General features: G+C 43.3%; 1 protein-coding gene across 1 annotated transcript in view; it reads left to right on the top strand.

The window, feature by feature from the left end:
- Positions 1–24,754, top strand: part of VAT1L (vesicle amine transport 1 like) — a 146,755-nt gene extending 122,001 nt beyond the window's left edge. Inside the window, exons 8-9 of the mRNA XM_036346910.1 lie at positions 20,411–20,494; positions 22,234–24,754. Coding sequence (XP_036202803.1) covers positions 20,411–20,494; positions 22,234–22,332 — 183 coding nt within the window. The 3' untranslated portion in view covers positions 22,333–24,754. The remainder of the gene's footprint in view (positions 1–20,410; positions 20,495–22,233) is intronic.
- Positions 24,755–25,789: the final 1,035 nt, after the last annotated feature.

The following is a 25,789-nucleotide window of genomic DNA, read 5'->3' as shown; positions in this document are numbered from 1 at the left end:
TAGCCCTTCCAATATGTCTATGTTCTAATCCCTGGATCCTTTGAATATATTATTTTACATGACAAAGAGGACTTTACAGATGTGGCTAAGTTAAAGATCTTGACTGAGATGGGGTGATTTTCCTGGATGATCCACATGGGCCCAACGTCATCATACAGGCCATTAGAAGAGGAAGCAGGAGGGTTAGAGTCAGATTTAAAGATGCTTCTGGTTTTGAAGATGAAGGGGCCCAGAATCAAGGGATGTGCTGGGGTGTTTCTCAGCATCTAGAAGGGTTCGGGAATCTGGAGAAGGACTGCGAGTAAATGAATAAAGAAACTAGAAATGAAATATAAATTTGGAAGGCATTTTGGGGAGCCAGAGGAGACCTAGCTTCAGTAACCAAGTTCTCTCTAATCTCCGGACCCAGGGCTCTTTATTCACACATTTTGCCCTATGGCAAAGCAGATATACATATCAAAGGTAAGTTTGGTAAACAGTAGGCATTGTCAGGTTGGGGGAACTGCCCTCAGCTTTCTGGCAGCATGCTATCATAGGTATCTTCAGGTTTGGGGAAATGCCTACAGCTGTTCAGCTGTTTGGCCAGCAGCAGGTAATAACATGTAGATTTTCAGGTTTGGGGAAATGCTTTCAGCTATCCCAGCAGACAATAATAGGTATCTTCAGCCCTGCTGAAGCCTCAAGGTTCCATCAACCTTTTGATGAAACTTCTTGCATTTAGGACATCCTGGAATTAGCCTCCAGCAGGGATGCAGGGGGAGTTCAAAGGAGCAGATCCTCTTTCGGAGCAGCCAGAAAGAACACGGCACTGCTGACACCCTGAGTTTAGCCCAGTGAGACCACTGGACTTCTGACCTCAGAACTGTAAGATAATAAATTTGTGATGTCCTAAGCCACCAAGTCTGTGGTAATTGGTTACAGCAACAGGAGGAAACTAATATAGTGGTGTGTGGAACAGTGCTTTGAAAACTGTAAAACACTAAACAATAGCTACCACGGAAAACTAGTAATTACAGTAGAGAGGACAGAGGGAGAGAGGATGGGTTCAACCCTAAAATGAAAGTATACTTAATTGGGTGGTAACTCAGAGTTCCCAAGCCAAGCAGGAGGTGCCAGTTTATGACAGGTCCTGCATCAGATGATGGAGGAACAGGGATGGGTAAGAGGCAGGGACAGGTCTTGTGGACAAGTTTAATGAACCGGCCTCTCATTTCATTGCTAAAAGAAACTCTGATCTACTTAGCATTTTTCCCTCTTTATTTCAATTTTTATTTTTTTATTGATTTTTTGGAGAGAGAGGATGAGAGAGGGCTATGACCGGGAGTCAAATTGGCAACCTTTCAGAGCGCAGGACAATGCCCAACCAACTGAGCCACACCATCCAGGACTTCGAGTTTGCATTTTTGAGTGGAGAGGAAAATGCCTCATGCTGCTCACACATTTCTTACGGTCCTTTATGGTCCCACATAATGTTTCTTCAGGCAGGTCTTTTCTCTCTCTTACTTCTGCCCCCCAATGAAGTTTATTCTAACATTCAACTGAAATCAGCAAAATGATTCACAGTGTGTATGCCAACCCTGAAAAAACAATAAAAGATTCATTTGAAGAGTGAATTTTCTTTTCGCTTGTAGGAGATGTCTCTTCATCTGATCTGATATAATTCTAAAGTGATAATTGAGATTTTGATCAAGTGCAATTAAGAAATGGCATTACTGCTTATTCCAGATAATGAAATAAATTGGCAGTGCAGGTAACAGAATTGATATTCTGCAGAATTACAACTCTTTGGGAAATGAGAGGTGAGCAGCCTCTCGGGCACCAGGATTTATTTAGTGCCCCATACTCCCCCTACTGTTCATTCAATGAAATTTATGAGAAAATCTTATCCTTACTCTAAATCTCAGAGAGAGGAGATCAGAAAGGGAAGTGAGAAACACCGGAAAGAGGTTCAGACTCACTGGACTGTCTACAGCCATTGCTGGAGACAGACTTGCTCAGTAAAATCAGTGCTGGCTGTAAAGTTAAGCTGACCGGAATTTAAAGCCCATCTCTGGCATAAATTATTTGAGTGCCATGGACAAAACATCCAGCCCCTCTGAGCTTCAGTTTCCCATCCATCAAAGGAGTAAGAACACCGGCTTGCAGAGCTGCTGAGAATACTAATGCGATAATGTATCTAAAATGCCCGGCACAGTCTAGAACTTAGTTGAAGCCTAGTAAATATTAATTTCATTCTTCAGAGCATCCTGCTTCTCTCTCTTCTTGACACCCTCTCTTCCTGATTTTTCTCTTCCAAGAGTCAGTGGCATATGCCTGGGTGAGGGGGAAGCAGGTAGGAAGAAAGTGGGAGACATGATAAGGTTCTGAAACCAGGGGAAACACCTGTTTGAAGGGGTGAGTTGGAGCTCTAGAGTTACACAAATGGAGGAGACAAGCTAAGCCTTCAACCTAGTAGTGATGCCCCTACCAGGTGAGGATCCAGAGGAGGCTGTTACGCCAGAAGTTTAAGGAGAGTTGACAATTACAAAGGAATGTATTGATAGACCTGAGAGAGTCTTGTGAAGGAAGATGCTATGTCATTGAAAGTTTGGGACTGGGAAAATGTGCAATTCCAAGAATAAAAAGCATTGGTCTGAACAGGTCATCAGCAAGTCTGTTTGATGCTGGAATTGGGCACTGGAAGAGCCACTGATAATTAAAGTGGGTCTACACCCACCCAGAAGGAAGGCAGCTTGGCTCATGTCTCCACAACTGGGCAGTGCCTGGCAGGGCCATTCAGCCTCTTACCACCACCTGGGAAGGGTGACTCTAAGAGTAGGCAGGGCAGAACCCTATCTCATATGAGTAACAGCCACGCTGCCTACTCCCTCTGACTACAGAGACCCGGTTTCTTTAAGAGTAGGCCACCTGAACTCCTTTTTTACCACAGCATAGTATTCCGTTGTGTAGATGTACTACAGTTTTTTAATCCACTCATCTATTGATGGACACTTAGGCTGTTTCCAAATCTTAGCTATGGTGAATTGTGCTGCTATGAACATAGGGGTGTTCCTTTCTAATTGGTGTTTCTAGTTTCTTGGGATATATTCCTAGAAGTGGGATCACTGGGTCAAAAAAATAAAAGGAGTTCTTACCATTTGCAACAGCATGGATGGAACTGGAGAGCATTATGCTAAGTGAAATAAGCCAGTCAGAGAAAGATAAATATCACATGATCTCACTCATTTATGCGATATAATGAACAACATAAACTGATGAACAAAAAAAAAATCCAGAGACAGAGAAATATCGATCAGACCATCAAACCTCAGAGGGGAAGTAGGGGAGGGTGGGGGTAAGAGTGAGAGATTAACCAAAGGACTTACATGTATGCATATAGGCCTAACCAATGGACACAGACAACAGGGGGGTGAGGGCATGAGTGGGGGGGATGGGGCAGTAATGTGGGGATAAGGACACATATGTAATAACTTAATTAATCAATAAATTTTAAAAAAAAGAGTAGGCCACCTGAGGCTGATTCCCGAGCCTCCCTCTGACCCAATGAATCAGAAGTTACTGGAAAAGGGTCCAGGTCTTCTTATTATGCTCCACCAGCGACCCCAATTCCCACCGCAAGTTGGGCACCTCATCTCTAAACTGCTGATGTGTGTCTTTTTCTCTTGCCTACTGGGCCCTGATTCAACAGATATTTATTGAATTCCAACTCTTTTGCCAGGCTCTGTTTTAAACACTTGAGCTATATCTGTAAACAAAACTGATTTTTTTAAAAATCTCTAGAGCTTGCATTCTATTGTGTGGGGTGGGTGAGTGGAGGAGGAAAAGAATAAGCAATAAACATAATGAATAAGTAAATTGTTTTTCACTTTATGTTAGAAGGTAATAGATGCTAAGAAAGAAATAGAGAAGGGTAAAGTAGGAACATGAGCATGGGGATGGGAGAGAAGGAATGAGTTGGCTCAGGTGTGTCCCTGGATCCTTCCTACTCTTGCACCATCAGACCTCTGCCACCTGCACCATCAGGCCTGCTCAGATCTGGGCTTCCTACCCTGAGAGAGCTCTTCTGCTCCCTCATGGTTCCTGTGGGCTCCACTCACAGAGGACAGTGGAGTAACCCTTCCCTGGCTGGCTGGCATTAGTTACCACCGCTCCCAGCCAACTCTGGGAGAGTACCTGTCTACACCTCTCAGTCTCTGTAGGACTGAGCACTTGCCAGTTCTCTGAAATGCTGGAAGGACTGGGGCTTATGCGAGCAACGCTCAGTGGTCTGCTGCAGCCACTGTGTGTACCCCTGTTAAAGCATCAGTGACATTACATTGTAGCTTAAAATCAGCTGTGGTGCACCACAGAAATCATCAAGTACTCCAAATCAGGGCTCCCCCACCCCAAAACCAGAGATTAGACACACACAAAATGTTATTACACACTTACCATCACACCAATGGTAACACTATGTGCCAGATACAGCCACACAGAACTTCATTCCAAAGCCCCACCCTTCCCCCTACCTGGGGTAACCTGGGTGTGGTCCTTCTCATGCTTCCTGGATAAGTAAGATCAAAGGGTATGAGATTCTGAACCAAAACTGTATGCAGAAGGGCTTGTAATAAAACAAGACAGTAGTGACATGAAGGAATACAAAGGGTGAAAAATTCCTGCCCTCAATTTATTGCCTTACATCTTATTTTTTGTTGTTGTTTTCTCATAATAGTCATTACACCCTCCAAAACTGATGAGTTTCCAGGGCATAATAAATTTTAAAACATTTATCAGAGCAAGCACTAAAATGACTCATTTAAGAGTATGGGTTAGAAAGAAGAATTGTCAGTATACTTTATACACAGTAATCAATTAAAGTGCATTTCTCCACAGTGGTTTCTATTACTCTTCTTTAAGAAGCAATAATGGAAATGAGCTCACCAGACTTGAGGATGTTACTCGGTGTATCTTGAGTTTTTCCACACAATTCTCCAAGGCAGGAGAAAGGGAATAGACATCCCCAGAAGTCTAAGGCTAGAGCCTAAAGAGATTTAAACAAGTACAATTTGGCATGGGAAAGCTTTAGCCAGGGAATGGTTTAACAATCATATCTTGGAGTATGGGAAGCTCAGATGTGTAGTATCTGCCAGTTTACATGGTGTAAAGATTCCCACCATGGCCAATTTCATTCTACCAATGTGCTGTCAAATAACTTGCTAAATTCCTGAAAATTTAACCATCAATTCTCACGAGCTCGTACAAGCCAAGTCCAACATATGACGACTCTGGCTTTAAAGTTAATATGAATTTTGCATTCAATGATACATCTATGCTGATTTTAAAATAATGATGGTTTTCTTTCTGCCTTCAAATGTTTTAGCATCATCTAGTACAGCGTTTCCCAAAGTGAGCTCCATTCTCATGTGAGGGGACTTGGGCTAGGGCATGAACATGAAGTAGTCTCACACTGAACCACCCTGACTGTGTCAAGAGTGAAGTCTCAGAGGCGCTAATGTGCTTCAATGCCTCTTGCTCCTCTCCCTTTTAACAAAGAGGGAGCAGGGCTCAGGTTCAAGTCTTCAGGCAGGCAATGGTATCAAGCTAGAATGTAATAAAAATTATTTCTTTTTATTTTACTTGCTATATTTAGCAAATAATACTGACTTTTCTCTACATATGAAAGTAGCACAGGGTTTACTTTTATATACTTCTTGTATTTACTAGTATATACTGCAGGTACCTGGTTGAGGCATAAGTCACCGGGAGTTGGGAATCTTCAAAAGATGAGATACAGCCTCTTGTGAGGTATGTTTTTGCAGAAGAGCCCAGAGGCAGCCTGGTTGCATTAGCAGTAGATTCCCTATCGTTGGGACCTCCCGCTCCCATTTGTCTAAATCAAACAGATTTAGATTCAAGCAGTGGTATGCTGTCATACGCTGATTTGTAGCAGCTGCCAATTTCCATGGTGTAAATGTCCCTACCATGGCTGATTTCAAGCAACCAACACGACACCACTGAACTCAGAATTGGGAAGAAATGCGCACAGTCAACTTTTGCAAAGCAGTAGGAGCTGTCTCCAGCACACCACTGGGTCACCACCCCTATTTGCCTTCCACAACTGCAGAACCAGCAAAAAGGAGAATTGTTTAAAGATGATATACCTTCAGAGTTCTGTCTCCACCTGTGTTTGCTCACCTACTACATCATCACAGACCTAGCTCCCCTCCAGCCTCTCATTTCTAATGCCTACCTCTAAGGCAGTGGCTCTCACCTTAGAATGAATCTGTCCTCCATGGCATAGTTAGCAATGTGTGGGGGCATTTTTGGTTCTCATAAGTAGGGGGAATACTACTAGCTTCTAATTGGATAGAGGCCAGGGATGGTGCTAAACATTCCACAATACATAGGACAGCCTCCCACAACAAAGAATTATTCATTCCAAAATGCCACTAGTGCCACAGTTGAAAAACCCCACTCTAAGGATTTAGTGAGGTGGGTCACTCTGGAAGATGCATTTATTCTGATGGAATATTAGAAATCCCTGTAATGCCCATCCTGAGAAGGAATGGCATTGCCCCTGGAGTGTAATATGTCTCGCACTCCCCGGACACAGTTAGGGAGCACATTCCTGGGATGCAGCAGGGCTTCCTCCATCCCCCACAGGAGCTCCCACTGCACGTTCCCTGGTGCCTGCCTCCACATGCCCTTCAAAAGACGCCTCCAAGCAAGGCAGCCCATGGAGCAGCCCCAGTTTCCAGAAGAGCAAATCCAATCACTCAGAGCATGAAATGCTTTCCCTCTTCAGTCATTCGCAGTGGATGGACACCCTGGTACCTAATGCACTGCACACCTTCCATAGTGATTCAAGGACATTTTTGTTTGGTTGGTAGATTATTCTGTTTGGAATGGATGGACGCACTGTGAATTCTGTCTCTCTCACACTGCCTTGCTTAGAGATTCTCAGCATCTATATGCCATACACTCATCCTTTCCACAAATCTTTTTAAGCACCTGCTCTGTACTGAACCCAGTGTTAAGTGTAAGAAGTGAAATATTTAAGTGACATTCTTTGCCACACATAGGTGACAGGGCCATCGTGCTGTAGGAGGAGAAAGGAAGCAGGCTCTAAAGTCACATGGACACTTGCTGAGTTTGAATCCCAGCTATGCCACCTTCTAGCAGTGTAACATCAGGAAAGCTACTCAACTTCTCTTAGCTTCAGTTTTCTCATCCTTAAAAAGTGCAGTGGTGCCTGGGCAGCATGGCTCAGTGGCTGAGCATCGACCTGTGAAACAGTAGGTCATGGTTTGATTCCTGGTTAGTGCACTTGCCTGGGTTTGCGGGCTCAATCCCTAGTGGGATCTTGTGGGGGGCAGCCAATCAGTGATTCTCTGTCATCGTTGATGTTTCTGGCTCTCTCACCCTCTCCCTTCCTCTCTGAGATAATTTTCAAAATATATTTTTAAAAGTGCAATGGTGTCCCATCCTAGTTCTTCCCCCTTTTTTTTTTTTTTAGCTATGTGACCTTGAGCATATTAAGTTCTTGGATCCTTGATTTCCTCATCTGTAAAGTAGAAAATACTGTGCCTGCCATGTGCAAAGTTGTGAAGATTACAGAAGATGCTGCCTGTAAACCAGTTAGCTGATTACTACTGGCATATTGTAAATACTTAACAAACATGACTGTTTTCATCATTACTGTAACCATTATATTACCTATAGCAATCAGAGCTCAAATCACTATTTTTGTCCACATATTATTCTGGGTCTGCTTTAGTTTCTTAAATAGCTATGGGCGGCTCACTGGCACGTGTCCCTGCCTCTTCATTGTGCCAAGACTGCAGACTGATGAACAGGGGGAAAGAAAACAAGACAGGCAGATGCACAGGGCAGGTTTCTAATCATGCCACCTGCATGTGAGAAGGGATAAACCACACTCTCCCAAGCTTACTTCATCCATGAGGTAATTTCTTTAACACTGGCCTGGAATCCCAAGTAATAAAGAAGGATGAGGCTAATTATAGACTCCATGGGGCACACAGGCTGCCTGGTGTGTGTTCCTGCAGAGTATCTGGATTGAGCCAAAGTCCATTCAGAGTGTGCAATGGCACAATCATCCAAAAGCTGATAGACTTCGTCTGTCAAATCCATGGGGACACAGACAACATATCATTTGGTTTTGTAATTCCCACTATGCCTAGAATTGCTCTGACACGTAGAAGAGCCCCCCCCCCCCCAAAAAAAAAGAAGTGGAATAAGTGGCTTGTGGTATCTGCACTTATGAGACCATCATCAGGGAAATGACTGATTTCCTGATTGCAGAATTTATTTTTTAATTAGGAAATCTTCCTATAGTAAAATATTCCCCTTCAAAAAAAAAATCTATATTCTCATTATCCAACAATAACCTTTGTATATATTTTGTTGGGTTTTTTTCTTCCAATATTTTATCTGTGTGCATTTGGGGAGTTTGCTTTGCTTTTCTTTTGTTTGAGCATTTGACAATTTAAAAAATTATAATCACACTATGTAAAAAAAATTGTAGACTGTTTTTCCCCTCGTATAGATGTTTTATAAGCATTTTAAACGATCATGGCCCCATAATATTCCAACATTGGGTATATCAACTGTTCCCGTTCCTGAACAGCGAGGTGATATTTCATTTTTATTGTTGTAATTATAACAAACATTTTGGATATAAAGCTTGTGTTCTTATTATCCCAGATGTAAGATTATTTCCTTAGTATATATTCCTAGAAGCGGAATTACTAGGTCAGAGAATTTCGAAGATCTTTCAAGGCATTTTAAAGACCTTTGAAAGCCTCTATGAACATGTCCCTCACTATCTGTTCTGGATATGACTTCAGTGTCTCAGGGTGAGTGAACTGACACCCGCCTCACTTCTCCCAAACTCTTTGTCTACTGTGGGGACCTTCCCAGCCCTACCCTTCCTCGTGACTCCAGGGGGTCTGATTGTTCTCCAAGCTGCCCCTCGGGAATCAGTCCAGTTTGACCTCCCAGTGAGCCCAGTTCGGAAGGAGAGTGGTCCAGTCTCGCTGTCTCCTCATGTGGCCCAGCTGGCTGAGGCAGTGAGCCGCTGAGTAGCTGGAAGATAACATCTCCTCAGCTACCTACTTTTCCCCCCCATGTAAGAGCCTGGTTTTTGTCTTGTTGCTATGGCAACACGACCTCAAGACATCAGCGATTAGCCTTGGTGCTTAGAGGGGAAAACTCAGCTAATAGACAAGTGAAAGAAAGGAAAAGGTTAGCACCCTCTGCCCCGCTCCTGGTTCCCCTCTGTGCCTCTGCCAATGGGCAGGGATAATTAAAAATTAAACTTTGGAGTCACACAGACACTGGCACCAGGACGGTTCCAGGTCATCTGTTTCCAACGCTAATGAATATGGGTGAGAATAAATCAAATTATGTCCACCTCATCTCTGTTTGATGGAGAACCTTTCAAAACATAAGTCGTTTTAGAGAATCTTCTCACCCTTTGGGGAATTATATGGCTTCTAAACAGTCTGAAATGACCTTAAAGGCAAGATGGGGGTTGACAGCATATATCTCTATATTCTACCTTAAAATCTTATCAGTTCCACTCCACATCCCTAATTCCCAGTTCTCACTGGTCTTCCAGTCTTTCCTCCACCAGTGCCCCAACTGCCAACATCACTGGCTGGGTCATCTTCCCAAGACACACCTCTGATTATGTCCAAACGAAGACCTCTTCTAGCTCCCTATTTCCCCCAGAAGAGAGCCCAGCTCACAAAGCTGGGCACAAGGTGTCCCCCAGGCACATGGTGCCCCCTCCCTAACTCTGACTCCCTGGATGGGCCATCCCTTCCTGTTCAGGACTCTGTTCTTGCCTAGAGCACGTGCATATTTTCCCTCCCTGCAAAACGCCTTCCACTCCTGAAAACACAACGTAATGCCATTTTTTCTCTAAATTGAGTCATTTCCTCCCCTGGGCTCACACGCCTCTTCTTTCCTATATATAGACTATAGCTCTTCCCACGCTCTATTGCAATTACCGTTTAGTGGCCTCCCCTCCACGGCAGCCTGTGGGCTTGTCCAGGGCAGGGGCCGTGTGGGTTCATCTCCATGAACGGGACCTGGCACATGGTAGGAGCTCAATACTGGAAGTTATTACCCTCACAGATCTGGGTTATTTGGTAAAAGGATACATTTTTCTATCTGGGGAGAAGAGAATAACACTTGAACTTCTATAGCACTAAGCTTCTAAAGAACTCAAATCATCTTTTATAACATCATCATCAAACATATGCTGGGGTCCTAAAAAGGGTGTAACAGTTGAGCATTGGGTGCTGAAATTGTTGAATGGTTGTTGTTTGGAGAAAAAAGCTCAAAGTTCACATTCATAAACTTTTTGGAAATTCCAAACATATTCTAAAGTAGCAATAATAGAATACTGCCCGTGCTCCCCCTACCCCCCCCCCCCCCAACTATTCTCAGAGCAACATACCCATCAACTCAGCTTCCACAGTGATTGACATTTGGTCAAATTTATTTCCTTTGTTGCCTCTCGTCTCCCATTATTTTTTCTGGAATATTTTAAGGCAAACCAGAGACATACTATCATTCCATCTGTCAATATTTCATAAACAGTCTAGATTCAAATTCTAGCCAGTCTGCCTACTTTGTCTGTGACCTTAGGCAGGCTAATTAATCTCCCTGGTCCTCATTTTCTGTATGTGTAAAATGAGAATGATTATAACACATGCACCATGGGGTTCTAATGAGGAGCAAGGAACTACCCGTGAAAAATCTGTGCCACGTTTGTGTGCTAAGTGGTCAGTGTTAGTCATCAGAAGCACTAAGTCATCATTATCATTTCTAAATTTATAGCACAGTCGCTAGCATTTGTGACATAAAAGAAACATGACTGTATCAGCAATCATGGCTCTGAATGCAGAAGGAGGGCAGATTGGAGTGTGGAAAACTTAAGCCTTAGAGAACAAATAGGAGGCTGGGGAAGTCATCCTGGTGGGAGATGATGGGGTCTTGAGCTGGGCAGTGACAAGAGTGGAGTCAACACAGGAGGTGAGACCACACACACACACACACACACACACGAATTGCCAGCACCACCAGAAGCCAGGAGAGAGACGTGGAAAAGATCCCCCTCAGAGCTTTCAGCAGGAATCAGTCCCACTGACACCTTGATTTCCAACTTCTAGCCTCCACAACTGTGCAAGAAATTTCTGTTGTTCTAAGCCACCCACTTTGATGTACCTTGTTTCACATGCCCTAGGAAACAAATACACTATCCAAACATTCCCATCGGTTTGTTATATTTTTTAACGAAAAGAATCATGAGTTTAGCTGTATATACACTGGATGTGATTTTTCACGGTATTATTTCCAGGTCCTTATCCATATGCAAACAGTTACTCACTTGGTTGTAGTTAGAGTCAACTATAGTTTTATGTCTGGACTTTTTGTTTTCACTTGACAGAGCACTAATTTGTGTTTTGTTTTTTTAAAATATATTTTTATTGATTTCTGAGATGAAGGGAGGGGGAGAGATAGACATACAATGATGAGAGAGAATCATTGATCAGTTGCTTCCTGCACACCCCACACTGGGGATGGAGCCCCCAACCCAGGCATGTGCCCTGACCAGGAATCGAACTGTGACCTCCTGGTTCGCAGATCTACACTCAACCACTGAGCTATGTCAGGCTAATTTGCGTATTGTAATGCAAGGGTACACATCTCTACTAGCCATTGGCTCACACTAGATCCTACTGTTTTGTTCCTCAAAATGAAACAGGCCTTCCCACTACATTTCCAGCATGCAACTCTGCTAATTTTTATGCTCATGTTGCAGTAAGATCTGGCTCATTACATCATGGTTTGTGGGTTGCCTGAGTAACCTGCTGAGTCTAACTTACGGACACACTTCCTCTGGCCCCACCACAGAGATCATCCCCTTGAACCATAATCAGATGGAACTCAGATGCTGAGTCCTTTGAGGGGCCACATAGAGACACTGAGTGGGTTTAACTAAAAGTCAAGCAATATCCTGCAGGTTTCTTAATGCACAGAGCAGAACTCAAGTTGTTTAATTTCTGCACAAACATGCAGAACCAAAGCTGACACCTGACTCCTCCTCAGGTGCCCTAGAATGGGCGGGCTGCAGCTGTGGCTCTCTGCCACTTTCCAACACGAAATGATATTAAGCCAAGTGTTAAAGTGGGTCCTATCCAAATACCAGCCCAGCTTCTCGGGGGATCTTAGTCAAGCAGGGGGCTTGTCCTTCCTGTGTCTGTCGTGAGTCACCCACCCCAGTGCCTGACTCATAGTGCACAATCGATGATATTTATTAAATGAAGCACCAAGTAAGTTCAAGGGTCTGAAATTCAGAGCCTCTGAATCACAGTTGCAACAAATAGGTGTGGGGTGAGGCCAGTGCATCACTTTTAAAGCCACCCTTGATGGTTTTGATGCAGGCGGTCTCCAGTCCACACTTTGAGAAAACCGAATCTAACCAATGAGCACTCTGAGGTCAGAGACCATACTGTGTGGTCCTGTGTACCACATCTGCTGTGTGCCACACACTCTTCCAAGTCCTAAGGATGGAGCAGAACCCAATCTCCTGTGGCAAGTCCAAGGTCCCTTGAGGGTACTGAGGTGAGGCAAGTGCCTGCCCTGGAAGAGCCCACAGATGGAGATGGGGGATTCGCTCACATCACACTGTAGGTCTCAACTGGAGGCGATTTTGCCTTCCGGGCGACCATTGACAATGTCTGGAAACATTTTTGCTCATCACCTGGGAAGTGCTATTGCCATCTAGTGAGTAGAAACCCGAGATGCTGCCAAACACCCTATAAAGTACAGGACAGCCCCCCCCCCGCCCCCCCCCGACCTGCCAGCCAAGAATTATCAGACTCAAAATGTCAATAGTCCCTAGGTGCAGAAATTCTTCAAGAGAGAATGAAATAAGTGTCATAACCAAGGAGGAAGCAAGATGCAAATGGAAGTACAGAGGGAATAATGCACTACTGGCTCTACAGGGCACTTACCCAGAGCCCTGTAGCCTTCCTTCCTCTCTCCTAACCCTCACCCTCCCTGGTTCCATCCTAGCCTTGCAAACCTAGCAACAGTGCATCTAGTTCTGGAGTGATACAGGATTCTACGAGAAGCTTGGTTTCTCCATATTTCACTCCTTGACCTTGGGCACACCATTTAACCTCGCTAAACCTCTGCTCTTCTCCACGAGCAGCAGGGACTCAAGAAGAAAAGGGAGAGTATTTTTATGTACTTCTGATTGACAGTCTGACAACCTCCCACGTACCTCACAGGGTTGATGCAACACAATGCGATCAAGCATATAAGGTGTTTTGCTCTGTGACAGCACCTGCTAAGCATTCGTCATACGTCAGCTGCTGTGATGATAATGAACTACATCGCCCACCACCCCTGCTTCAACCTTTAAGTTTACCTGATCTTTGGATTCAGCTCTTTGAGACTCTCACCTTCTCCTAATACAATCTATGAGCAGCTGGTGATTCTTATAGCCCTATGGTCATAGGTGCAGAGCCTAAAGCCCCCCTGCATCCTCCCCACTATGGGGGAGGATCCATGAAAGAAAAACAAAAACCCTTCAGTAAAAGTGGTGGAGGAACAGCTTTTTATAAGCATGCTGTTGGCAAATGCCTCTTAGGCAATCACTCTTTTATTTCCACTCCTTACTTTAGACCATTCTGCAGGTCCCAGACAATTTGTCTCAGGCATAGCTGCCTCTGTTGGCCACCTCTAATTTTGCACCCTTGCCACACTATCACCTGTCTAAATTACAGCTATGTCTAAATGGCATAGTCAACATATCTCAGTTCCCTTAAAGCACTAAAAAATGCCCCAAATACCTGCAAACAAGCCTATTCTCTCCAAGCCTAAAGAGAGATGGCCTCTGCCTTCTAAACTAGACTCTTCTAAATGTCAGCAGGTCTGGCTGTCTTCCTTTTGAAAGGATGGCTACCTATATGAAAACTTTCAAGACTTTGAAGGGTCTTTGGACTCCTTATAGATCTAAACCTCTTCCACCAGCTCTCATATTTGGCAATTCCAGGTGAAAACATTCCGGGAGCATGGAATGGTATAGTTACTAATCCGTGAATAAATAAAACCAAAAGTATCTGGAGGAAAGGTAGCTACATCATTAATAAGGTAGAGTGTTCCAGATAGAAATAGAGTATCGCTCCCCGGTTGGAGGATTTGGGTAAAATATTCAAATAAAGTTCCAGCTGAACTTATATTTTGTAAGCTCTGCCACTATCGAGTGGAATATCAGGAGCAGTGGGAGCTCGTGTTATTTCTTAGCCCATGTCAGCACACTTGGAGAGCTTAAGAGATTCATGAGGATTTTCAGAGTGTAACTCACCATCATCACCCTCAGTGCTCTGTGCCATCACTGACTCATTTTCTGAGTAAGGCAATATTTAATTAGATGATTTATTTGTCCTTCTACTTAGCTGAGTCACAAACTTCTACTTGACCTTCAAGTCTCAGTCTAAAAGTTACTTCCTCTCAATCTTTTTCCCTGGTTTTCATCCTTCTCCCATCCCCAATAAATTCCTCTTTTGTGCCCCATCACAACTCAAAGGTCTTTTTCTACAGGAAACAGAGATCATCTCCTGCACCTTTTTATGTTCCTCGCAGGCCTCACTCACATGCTGGAATAAGCATCCTTGGGGTTTCCCCTTGAATTCTATTCAATCATCCAAATCCAACACTGGGAAACATTGTTAAAGAAAATAAAACAAACAGTGGAGGCAATTCATAATTCATTAGATTTTTTTTTTCATCTTTTGCTATAGTTCAAAATATAGTAGGATAAAAAGATATAGTTTTGGCTTGACTGTAGAATGCAGATTTCTGCAGAACGTGACCATCATATATATTTGATCAAGAGGGTCTCTGTCAACCAAGTACCCAGGGAAAAAGGATCGGCCACTGCATTCAGATTCTACTGTCTTGCTTTTTGCATTCCTCTCTTCCTCACTCTTAAAACATTCTTGACCTCTTCTAAGCTAGTGTTCATACTAATGGCCTCTTAAAAAATCCTCTTGGAGCATCCCCATTGGCTGTCCCGTAGCCAAGCAGATACTTTTCTTATGATAGCAACTTAATGTTTCCCTTCCTTTAAAAATAATAGCCATCCTTACAGAGCCGGACTAGCTTGGGGCAATAAAGGTAACAAGGGTACAATATTTAAGGAGATGCTCACTCTCAGGTTCTGACCCAGCACTCGCACGACCTTGAGAATGAGCACCGCCTTAAACTTTGCACCCCTGTCACCTCTCTTGTCTGATCCTACTCCATGCCATGCATTATTTTTTTTAGCAAGAGAATAAAACCAAATTTAATACATACATATTTATGGGAACGCCACATGCATGAGAGGGTCCTCCCTACATTACTGCAAAGATCCCATATGCAACTGGTCCAGAAAGAACTTGAGTGTTAAAATCTTTTCTCTGCCTTTCCAGTGGGAGAGTCCATAATCCCTATGTTTCACTTCTCCAGTCACTCTTCCATCAATGTCAAAATCTCTGGGGCTCACTCCCTTTCAACTCCTGTAGCTACTTGACAGAACACAGAAATTCCAGATTCCAAGTCTACGTGCAATGAACGTGTTACTTTCCAACACCCACTTTGGATTTTACAGAATCCCAAAGATGGCCATTGTTAATATCGTAGATGACTTTGGTAGATGTGCTTCTTAATTGCAGTATTACTCATTTTTTATTTTCAAATCTTTTAATTTATCATCTAATCAGCACAGTGATCCATGGAATAATCCATCTTTATTTTATTCCTATTTTAGGTGGCCAGGCTTATTATTATTCATAACACAAGCCCAATGCTTTGATTATTAAGTGGTGTAATTTGTATCCTAATGACTTTGTGCCTTACATGTCATTCAAAAGGAAATTGAATATTATGAAACATTAAATGAGACCCTCTTTACCCAAGTGTGAAGGAACTGACTATTCAGTTAGAAGGTGACTAGAAGATATTCTAGAGTTGTATGATCTGATGTGGCTGCTGCATCCTTGGAAACTTTGGAATATAGTACCAAAGACCTCAGCCAATGCTCCCAGCATCTTGTCCCACATTTACTTTTGCTCCTTGTCCCCATGCCCACTAGCCCCTATTCAGTCTCTCTTTTCACATTCTTCTCCCTGTGCTTGAAATGGTCCTCTCTCCCTTCTTGTCTTAGGTACATCCTGTGCATCCTTTAAATCTCAGCTAAATTATCACTTCTTTAAAGAAACCCTCTCTAATCGTCCCAACCAGATCAAATCCCCTATCCATATTCTCATGACACCATTGTAGAGTTACCAAGGACAATCTTACATTTATTTGAGTCATTCTTTGGTTGACTAAGGCTGTGTCTCCTGTAAGATCATAAACTTCATGAGGGGAGGGGATCTTGTAAGTGTTTACTCACCATCATTTTACCAGGCTTCCAGAAACCCCACTTCTTCTAGTAACATTGCAGACAGAAATAAGAATGATCATGACTACTACTCCTCTGCAAACATGGTCTGAGCCAATTATATTTTCATGCTTGCATGCCATCTTGAATGCCAATGGACTTTGCTGATGCATGAACCAATGGTACAGGACCAACTCTGATAGGCCAGGATCCATGTGAGGACAAAATAAACAAATCAGGAACACATTTTTTAAATTGTGAAATTCTTATTATGATGATTAGCCTATTTAATAAATAAAACTGGGATTCCCTTAGGATAGAGAAAGCATATCTGTTTCACCCATTACTCTATAAACAGCTCCTGGGATAGGGCTTTGGCACCTTTGGGTGACTGACTGACTGACTGACTGAATAAGGGAATGGATAGAATAGCAATTATCACTTAATATATAAAAAAGTTGAGGGACAAAGTTATGATGTGACTTGATGGAGTGACATTACTGAGTCAAAGCAGAACCTAGCACAAAGCGATGCTCCCACTGCCTCCTGCCGCCATCCACTTAGGACGGTATTACGACGGCTTCCACAGGACAAGAAGTGTCAGAAAAGGCTCAGATGGCCTCCATACTCAGGATTTTGGCCTCTTAAGGTATTCGAATGACGTGGCTCAAATTCCTTCCCACTGTCTAGATGAGAAACCAGCTCCAGTGGAGATGGCCTGAGTATGCCCAGAATCCCTAGTTCTGGAAAATCCAGCTACTAAGACCAGATCTAGCCAGCCATGCAGCTGGCTGTGGAATCTCAGAATGGGTGTGGGGAACCACACCCTGATTCTGAGCAGACTCCACTAGGCCACCCAGGCAGCACTCAGCAGGCCACCAAGGTTGCCAGGGACTCTGGGATACAGGATAGACAGGACAGAAACCTCTGGGTTTCTTGTCTGTGGAACTGTAATGCCAATACTCATCTCAAAGGCTTGGTGTACAGATAAAATGAAGCAACATCTGTAAAATGCCTCACACTGTGCCGGATAAAGAATTGATCAAAAAATGGTAGTTTTTTTTTTCTAAGTTATCATCAAAAGGACTCTTTCACATCTCCAAGAGCAGCTAAGATGCTGTAAACTCAAGCAGCACGACTGGGAGTCAGACTTCTCTTGGAAAAACTCCTAACTCTCTCTCCATCCCCCACATAGGGACTTCAAGGACTCAGTGCATTTCAGAAAGAAATGTCTAAGAGAATAGGCAGATTATAGCCAGCCCTGCAGGGGGCTTTTTTTTTTTCCTTTTTCTAGTATCACAATAAGCATTACCTGACAAGAAAACAACCTTTTCTGCTTCCCTGGGCTCTGTCTTATTGGAGAAACAGCCTAAAAATTGTTCTTAATCTCTAAGAAGTTTCCAGGTGTTTAATGACTTGCCGGGGTAATAAACCACTGAATTCTGGGAAATCATTATGTGAGATGTTACCTACCACTTTCCTCTGACTTTGAGAATCAAACCAAGCAATATGGTCTGGGCAGAATCAGGAAAAGCATCAGTTTTGAAATCTGACAAACCTGAGTTTGAACCACAATTCTAATGCTGATATAGAATCTTAGGACAAATTGTTTATCCCTTTGGCACTGAGGTACTTATCTACAAAATGGGTATTATATATAACTTGTAAGGTAAGAACTATGTATGCAAGATAAGAATGTATTAGTTATCGATTGCTGCATAACAAATTACCCCTCCCCAACATTTATTAGCTTAAAACAACATTTACAATCTCACAGTCTCTGTGTGTGAGGAATCTGGGCATGGCTTAGCTGTCAGCCAGGGTTCTGGTCTCATTTCAAGGCTGAATTGGGGAAGGACCTGCTTCTAAGCTCTCTCATTGGCTGTTGGCCTTGCCATGTGGGCCTGTGGAGATAGGGCAGCTCACAACAGGGCAGCTTGTGTCATCAGAGGAAGAAGGCAAGAAGAGTCAGAGAAAGAGAGAGACTGCAAGACAGAAGTCATAGTCTTTTATAACCTAATCTTGGACATGACATCCCATCACTTTTGCTGTATTCTACTCATTAGAAGCTAGTCACTAAGTCTAGCCCACATTCACACGGGCATGTCAGGAAGTGACCATTAGAAGCTGTCTGCCGCAATATTCAAAGATTCTCAGTAAATGGCAGCTGCTATTATGACCAACTATGAGAGTACTTTGCAAAGCAATGTTCACCACAGAAATAGAAGAAATCCACTGGATTATGTATTATGATCAAGAAATTTAGCAATCAGGGGTGTGAGGGCATGAGTGGGGAGGTGGGGGGCAATGGGGGGGAATAAGGACTCACATGTAATACCTTAATCAGTAAAGAAAAAAAAGAAATTTAGCAAATATATGACACTATCAGTCTATTATAGATGCTGATTCTATCCAAAGACTATATTTAGAGATGCACTTAATTTATATTGAATACAGATTTGATTACTTGTTACCAAATGACAATGTTTGGACACGAGAGTTAAAAGGCACACATTTCCCTTACATCATGTTTTTGCATATACCTAGTTATTTTCGGATGTCCATGTTTTTATGAGGATGCAAATAAAAATATGCATCTTGATTTTCTCATTTAGCAATATTATAAAGGCATTTTATCCTGCTGTATATGCTTTGTAATTAGCACTTTAACACCTACGTAACATTTCCGTTCAGTAGAAAAATGTAAGAATCATGGTTTACTTAACCATTCCCTTTATCTGTGACACATAAGTTGCTTTAATGTTTTCCCATGAAAACAATGCTGTGATTGAGTGTCTTTTGTGTGGTAAGTTTCTTCCCCCATAACTTGAATTATGTCTTTAGGATAAAATCCCAGGGAAAGCAATTAGAATGCACACATTTTAATGGCTCTGTCAAGTTTTAACCCAAATGAGAAAATGGCTTTGGTTTTTATATAAGCAAACAATGTTCCACCAGCCCCAGATTGAGTTCCTCAAAGGCAGACACCCTCACTTAGTTTTTAATTTTTTTTAAAACATGGCCTCTTGCCTCTAAACAACATTTAATGAATATTGTGGGCTAAATGAATGAACAAAAATATTTAAAAATTTGAGACTTTAGGAAAAATATTTAGGCTAAATCTATTGAAACTTTTTTAAAAAATGTTGAATTTCCATTTAGAAATCACTAAGAGATGTGAAGGACATACCCATGCCAAGCACTGGGCTCTTTTGCCCTTTTCTTATCTGGTTTAATACTCAGAGCACCCCCTACAGTTCATTTTCCACACAGCAACGCAATAAAATGCCCAAAGCATAAATCAGAGTGTCAAACCCCGCTTTTATAAAGGATCCCAGGAAACATCTGTTGGCCCCCATCATTTGGGGGGGGGGGGGGACCCAACACAGAAGGTCTTCTTTTCTGGAGAGAATACTAGAATATTTCCTTGGAAATATCTACTTACTTGAACATAAAATGTTCACCCTGTACTAGGAATCATGGGAATTTTTTAAAAAACGTAGTTCAGCCCAGGGAATGAGTCATTTAACCAAACTGTAAGCAGAGTAATAAAACATTTAGGTAAGCAGGTCACAAATGACCCTCAAAAATAATTTTATTGGTCAAAATTTATTCCAGCTAAAGTGCCCTGACACTCTGCAGCACATAACTCTTGGAACTCCACAGTAAACTCTCCACCCCTTCACACACAGCCCTTTTTTAAAAAAGAAAATTTAATTTACTTATTTTAGGGACAATCATCCTCATATTTTAGACCCAGGAGACCAAGTTGCTTGTACAGATCAGAGTGCGTGACACAACCAGAATTTATTTGCACTCAACATCCAAACCCAGCTCAGGTTTCGCCACTAAACTTGAACCACAGCGCCCCCTGGTGGAAATGTGGTGGCTTGGCTTTTCCAGTCCCTCTGCCCTAGGGAGACATGGCACCTAACCTGTGTTTCCGTTTTTTCTTCCTCTCAGGTGAAGGAGGCCATGCAGCGGATCCATGACCGAGGGAACATTGGCAAGTTAATTCTGGATGTAGAGAAGACCCCGACTCCACTGGTGAGTCAAAAGCAGAGGGATCCGTTCAGTTCAACACAAGAGGTCTGATCAGGTGCAGGCACAGGTGGGGCAGGGGGAAATATACCAGGTCCTGGGCTGGCGGAGGTGACCAGCGATAATCAAAGGATGGCGCAAATAAGGGATGCCACAAACAGATAAATGCTGAGAAGGAACGGAAAAGTCTTCAGTGAGAGCATTCCAAGAGCAATCTGAGGGCAGTCAGGAAAGGATAGAAACAATGACCTGTGTCTATGACAAATGCCATCTATTGGCTGTCACGAACAGGAGGAATTCCTGGCAAAAAAAAAAAAATCTAATAAATTCACATGCACATACTTGACAGATTGATGCCAACTGCCTCTGAGATGGCTTCTGATGATTGCATTGCTTTTGTTTTCTCTGATCAAGATAAAACCCTTATATCCAGGGATCTCACCGGGAATGAAGCATGTCACTCACATCCCATAGGCTCTTGCAATGGCCACTTGAGGTGGGGGGAGGGGCTAGGTACTAGTGTGGCAGTCAACACGGCAGCTTTCACCAGACGGCATGATTCAAAGTTCAGCTCTGAGCTCCTGTGTGTGACCTGGGCAATTACTTTGCCACAATTACTTGCTGCAATTTACAGTCCCCGTCTGTAAATTGGAAATTGATAAATTCTCAATTAGAATGATATGCTAAAACATTGTCTCACACACACTAAATTCTAGGAAAGGTGTGACAAAGAAAATACTTAGGAAGGGTTTTTGTTTTCTCACATGTTTAATCTTGGAGCTGCTTCAGTCATTTATGAAAGAGCAAGACCTAAAATGTCTTGCATGTTTTAGTGTAAGGCATGTATTTTTTAAAAGTGTTTACTGGGCTTTCATAACCATAATGTAGTTTAGGTATGATGGCCATTTTTCTCAATGAAGGACTGTTAAATGAGAGGGCATTTTACAATGTCTAAGTCGCTGATAACAATATGAATATAGTTCCAGGTCTGTGCCAACAAGTGTTTTAAGCAGATGAGGGACCAGGGTAAGGAGGAGAAGATGGCTGGTATCTGGTCTTCTGTGCACCTGTGCTGTGTTCTTTAAACATGTGACCAAGTCTGTTCCAGCCCCATCAGTATAAGGCAGACAGGTAGAGAGGTATCCTGGTCTGCTTGGTGCTTTCAAGTCAAATCGCTGGCACTGGCTTCCCACTCGTCTCCTTACCCATGAGGTCCTGCTGGGCTCTAGGGCTCGGGGGAAGGCCTATTTGACGACAAAGGTGTGTGTGTGGTGGGGGCAGGGGCGTCTTATCAGAGCAGAGTCTGAAAGGCAGACCTTTTAATGTGAGAACTGAAAACCTGCCTTGGCTCATATATCATTGCCCTTGTCCCTGAATCTCAGGAGGACTTTTACCCTGGGACTTAAGGAAACAGAGATGATGGAGAATGGGTCAACTCAGACCTGTATTTGGAGTATCTCTAGAGTAGGTGGAGGCTACAGCCCATCTGGATGGAAGAGTAGGCTCAAAGGAATCATCTCCCAAATTCCAAATATATGCACTCAAATCCTTAGCTCGGAGACTGCTTCTTGGGGTGCCCAACATAAGGTAGCTAATACCACACTGCCTTCCTAGGGAAGCATGCAGTGCAGGGTTTCCTAGCTCTTGTCCCTTAAAGAAGTCCTTCCAAGTGGCTTCATCAGATGCTCAGAAAAGGTGGGGGTTAGGTTGCAGAGCCCTCTCACAAGTCTACTGTTGAATTACAGATGGCCAATGACAGCACGGAGACCAGCGAGGCTGGAGAAGAGGAGGAGGACCATGAGGGGGACAGCGAGAACAAGGAGCGGATGCCCTTTATCCAGTAATCCAGGACCTGGACAGAAGAACGAAGGATGGTTTGAAAGAAGAGGAGCAATTGAAGAAAGCTCTTCTGTGCCCCAGTGAACAAATGCTGTAGTCCAGTGCGTGTCGTGTTTGTCTGCAGTCAGCTGAGCTAAAAAGCTTTGATCACTGTTGTTTTTTGAAATTAAGTGCCAACCCCATTCCATGCAGTGTTATGTCCCTTCCCCTCTGTGTATTACACTCTCCTATCTCCTGTTTCAAAACCATCCATCTTTGACTCCTTCTCGATGGTTCTAGAACAGTCTGATAACACAAGCCCACAGGCCCCATGCCTAGGAGACTAGATATGGGCAAAGACAAGTTTGGATTGAAAGGTGTCATCACAGAGCACTATCCAGATCCTAGAATTCTTCAGGCCAATAACACTTTTCACTGCCAACCACCCATGCCTCTGATGAGAGCACTTGCCGATTTGGCTGGCAGAATGAGAATAGGCCAGATGATTTCATGAGCCCATAGATTTATGATCTCTTCGAATAGTACTTTCCCTCTCCCCCAACTTCCTTCAACTGCTTTATGGTCAGAAGGTTGAACTGCTGTCCTCTCGCCCTCTGATGCTCAATCCCTTCACTGGTTCTTATCCATAAACACAGGGAAACAGATGTGAAGTTTTCAAAAAAGATGGGTCAACAGCATGTGTCTGAAGACCAGCCACAGAGATTTCTCTCTGAGACCACATCGCATGAGCAAAATCCTCTCCTCTCCACACCACATACTGTATTTTAGTTTTACGAAAACTCACCACATGTGGGTCTATTTTGGAAATCATTACTGAGAATCACCTGTGTTTGCACAATTTTGCTACATTCATTTCCTAGAAGTGAACAGCCACGTTTACCGTGGATCCCCCAAGGAAGACCTCCGTGGTAGACCATATTTGGAAAAAAAATCAATGAGCATCCCTTTACTTGCCAAAGCATGTTCCAACATGTAACAAATTCTAGTGGTATAAGAATTCAGTATCAGATGCCAAATACGTGGTTCCTCTCCTCTGAAATATAAAATTATGATGCAGATTCTTTGCAGGGGCCCTGCATTGGGCAAATTGGGGACCAAAGTCTTTGATTACACACCTTTTGTTCAATTTTCTAGCTCCTAAACTTCTAAGAAACCCTGCCCTTGGCCCCACCCCACTTGGCATGGCTGAGGTGAACAGTTCCCCTGCAGGAAGAGAAAGAGGCTCAATGTCTCCACAAGGGGGCTCCTCATTCCCTCCTCCGAAAAGGGTGACTCCATTCCTCCTAAACCAAACTGGGAACACAAGAAGCCCACAGGGTTAGCACGCCAGCTCACTTTACATTCTGGAAGATATTGGGGGTGGGGGGTCTACATTGCCCGATCTCTCCACCAACGAGCCCTAAGGGTAGACCAACTCTTCCTCAACGTGATGAAAAATGCATCTCAGCAATTACCTATTTCATTTTCAGTCCTTTTGTAACAAATATTTATCTGAAGGGAGAGTCTCTCGTTGTGAATGTCCGTGTGAAATATGAAGAAAGGGTGCTGCCATCTCATGTGAAGAGATGAGAGTATCACAAAGAGGACACAACATCCTCTTCTCCCTGTACCCCAGGACTCCCCAGCGTCCCAGTCAGTTCTGTGCCATTTCGAGAGATGATGTTGAGGTGTTACCCCAACACCTCTGCCAAACGTTGCATTTTTGGTCATTCCTTCTCCCACAACCAAGTTGACAATGAGGTCTTAAGAAGACCATTTCTCCCATTTTGTCCAGCTACCCAAGTGACATTCTGGTGAGCTGGGCAGAAATGGCATTTTCTAGGGCTGGGGGAGCAAAGAGCCACTGGCCGTATGAGGGCTCTCCCCGGCCAGGTGAGTGGGACCCCACATTCTTGTTACATCCAGAGGAGAAGCCAAAAAAGTAATTCCTCCCCAAATCTATTTTCTCAACTAGCAAGATTAATAGAATAATCACAAAAAAATGCCAGTTGGTTAAGAAAAAAACCCCTTCTGTCTCCTCAGAATACAGAATGAGAAAGCTTGACCAATTTCATTTTCAGTCCTTTTGTAACAAATATTTATCTGAAGGGAGAGTCTCTCGTTGTGAATGTCAACCAATATGATCAATTGGTTGACCAATATGATCAATTAAGTGCCACGAAAAACAGGAAAACAAGAGAATCAAAACGATCTGTGTATTGCACTCTCGTCCCAAGCACCTTCTTTCCCCTCGTGTGATGGTTTTCTGAAGGAGGTTTAAGAAGGTAACAGTTTGCCTTAAAGGAACTGTGAAGGCTTCTCTGTAATCTAAGCATGATTGGAGAGAATTGCAGCATTGTCTAATGTATTTGTGGCTTTAGAGCTTTTGTTATATTGTGCCTACAAAGCAAATTATGTTTACACAAAAATATAAATAAAGTATTCAGCATAGCATAACCCTGCCTGGCATCAATTGCTCCACACCAGTAGTTGTTGGAAAACCACATATTGAAATATAAGGAACAGGTAGCTAAAAGAGGATGAGGAACTAGAGACAACATAGAAAATGTAGGGTAGAGATGAGACAAGCCTTTAAAAAGACATTCAAGTTTCCTCAAGTGAGAAAATAAAACAACTGAATAAAAGAACTACTAAAGACTTCATATAATAACTAGAGGCTCGGTGCACAAAATTCGGGCACTCGGCGGGGGAAGGGGGAGGGGAGGGTCCCTCAGCCCGGCTTGCGCCCTCTCGCAATCCAGAAACCCTTGGGGGATGTCCGACTGATGGTGGGGAGTGGGCCTAAGTCAGCAGTTAGACATCCTTAGTGATGCTGTAGAGGTGGGAGAGGATCCCGCCACCACCGCTGCACTCACCAGTCATGAGCCTGGCTTCTGGCTGAGCGGTGCTTCCCCTGTGGGAGAGCACTGACCACCAGAGGGCAGCTCCTGCATTGAGCACCTGCCCCCTGGTGGTCAGTACGCATCATAGTGACCTGTCATTCCACTGTTCGGTCTCTTTGCATATTAGCCTTTTATTATATAGGATTATTATACAGGATAATAATAATTAGAGTGGCATTTATAAGGCACCTACTATATGCTGTTAAAAGAGCTATATACAGCCCAGCTGTCGTGGCTCAGTGGTTAAGCATCAACCTATAAACCAGGAGGTCACGGTTCGATTCCTGGTCAGGGCACATGCCCAGGTTGTGGGCTCCATCCCCAGTGGGAGGCGTGCAGGAGGCAGCTGATCAATGATTCTCTCCCATCCTTATGCTTCTCTCTCTCTCTCTCTCTCTCTCTCTCTCTCTCTCTCTCGCTCTCTCTCTCCCTTTCCCTTCCTCTCTGAAATCAATAAAAATATTTGGTGAGGGAGGGGAGAGTTTATATACATATGCATTAACTTGCTTATCTTCCCCACAGCCCTGAGAAGTAGGCTTTATCATTATGCCCATTTTATAGGTGATAAGCCTGAAGCATA

This window comes from Myotis myotis, unplaced genomic scaffold (genome assembly GCF_014108235.1).
Source record: "Myotis myotis isolate mMyoMyo1 unplaced genomic scaffold, mMyoMyo1.p scaffold_m19_p_19, whole genome shotgun sequence".
NCBI lineage: Eukaryota > Metazoa > Chordata > Mammalia > Chiroptera > Vespertilionidae > Myotis > Myotis myotis.
This window is presented reverse-complemented; position numbering and strand designations above follow the sequence as displayed.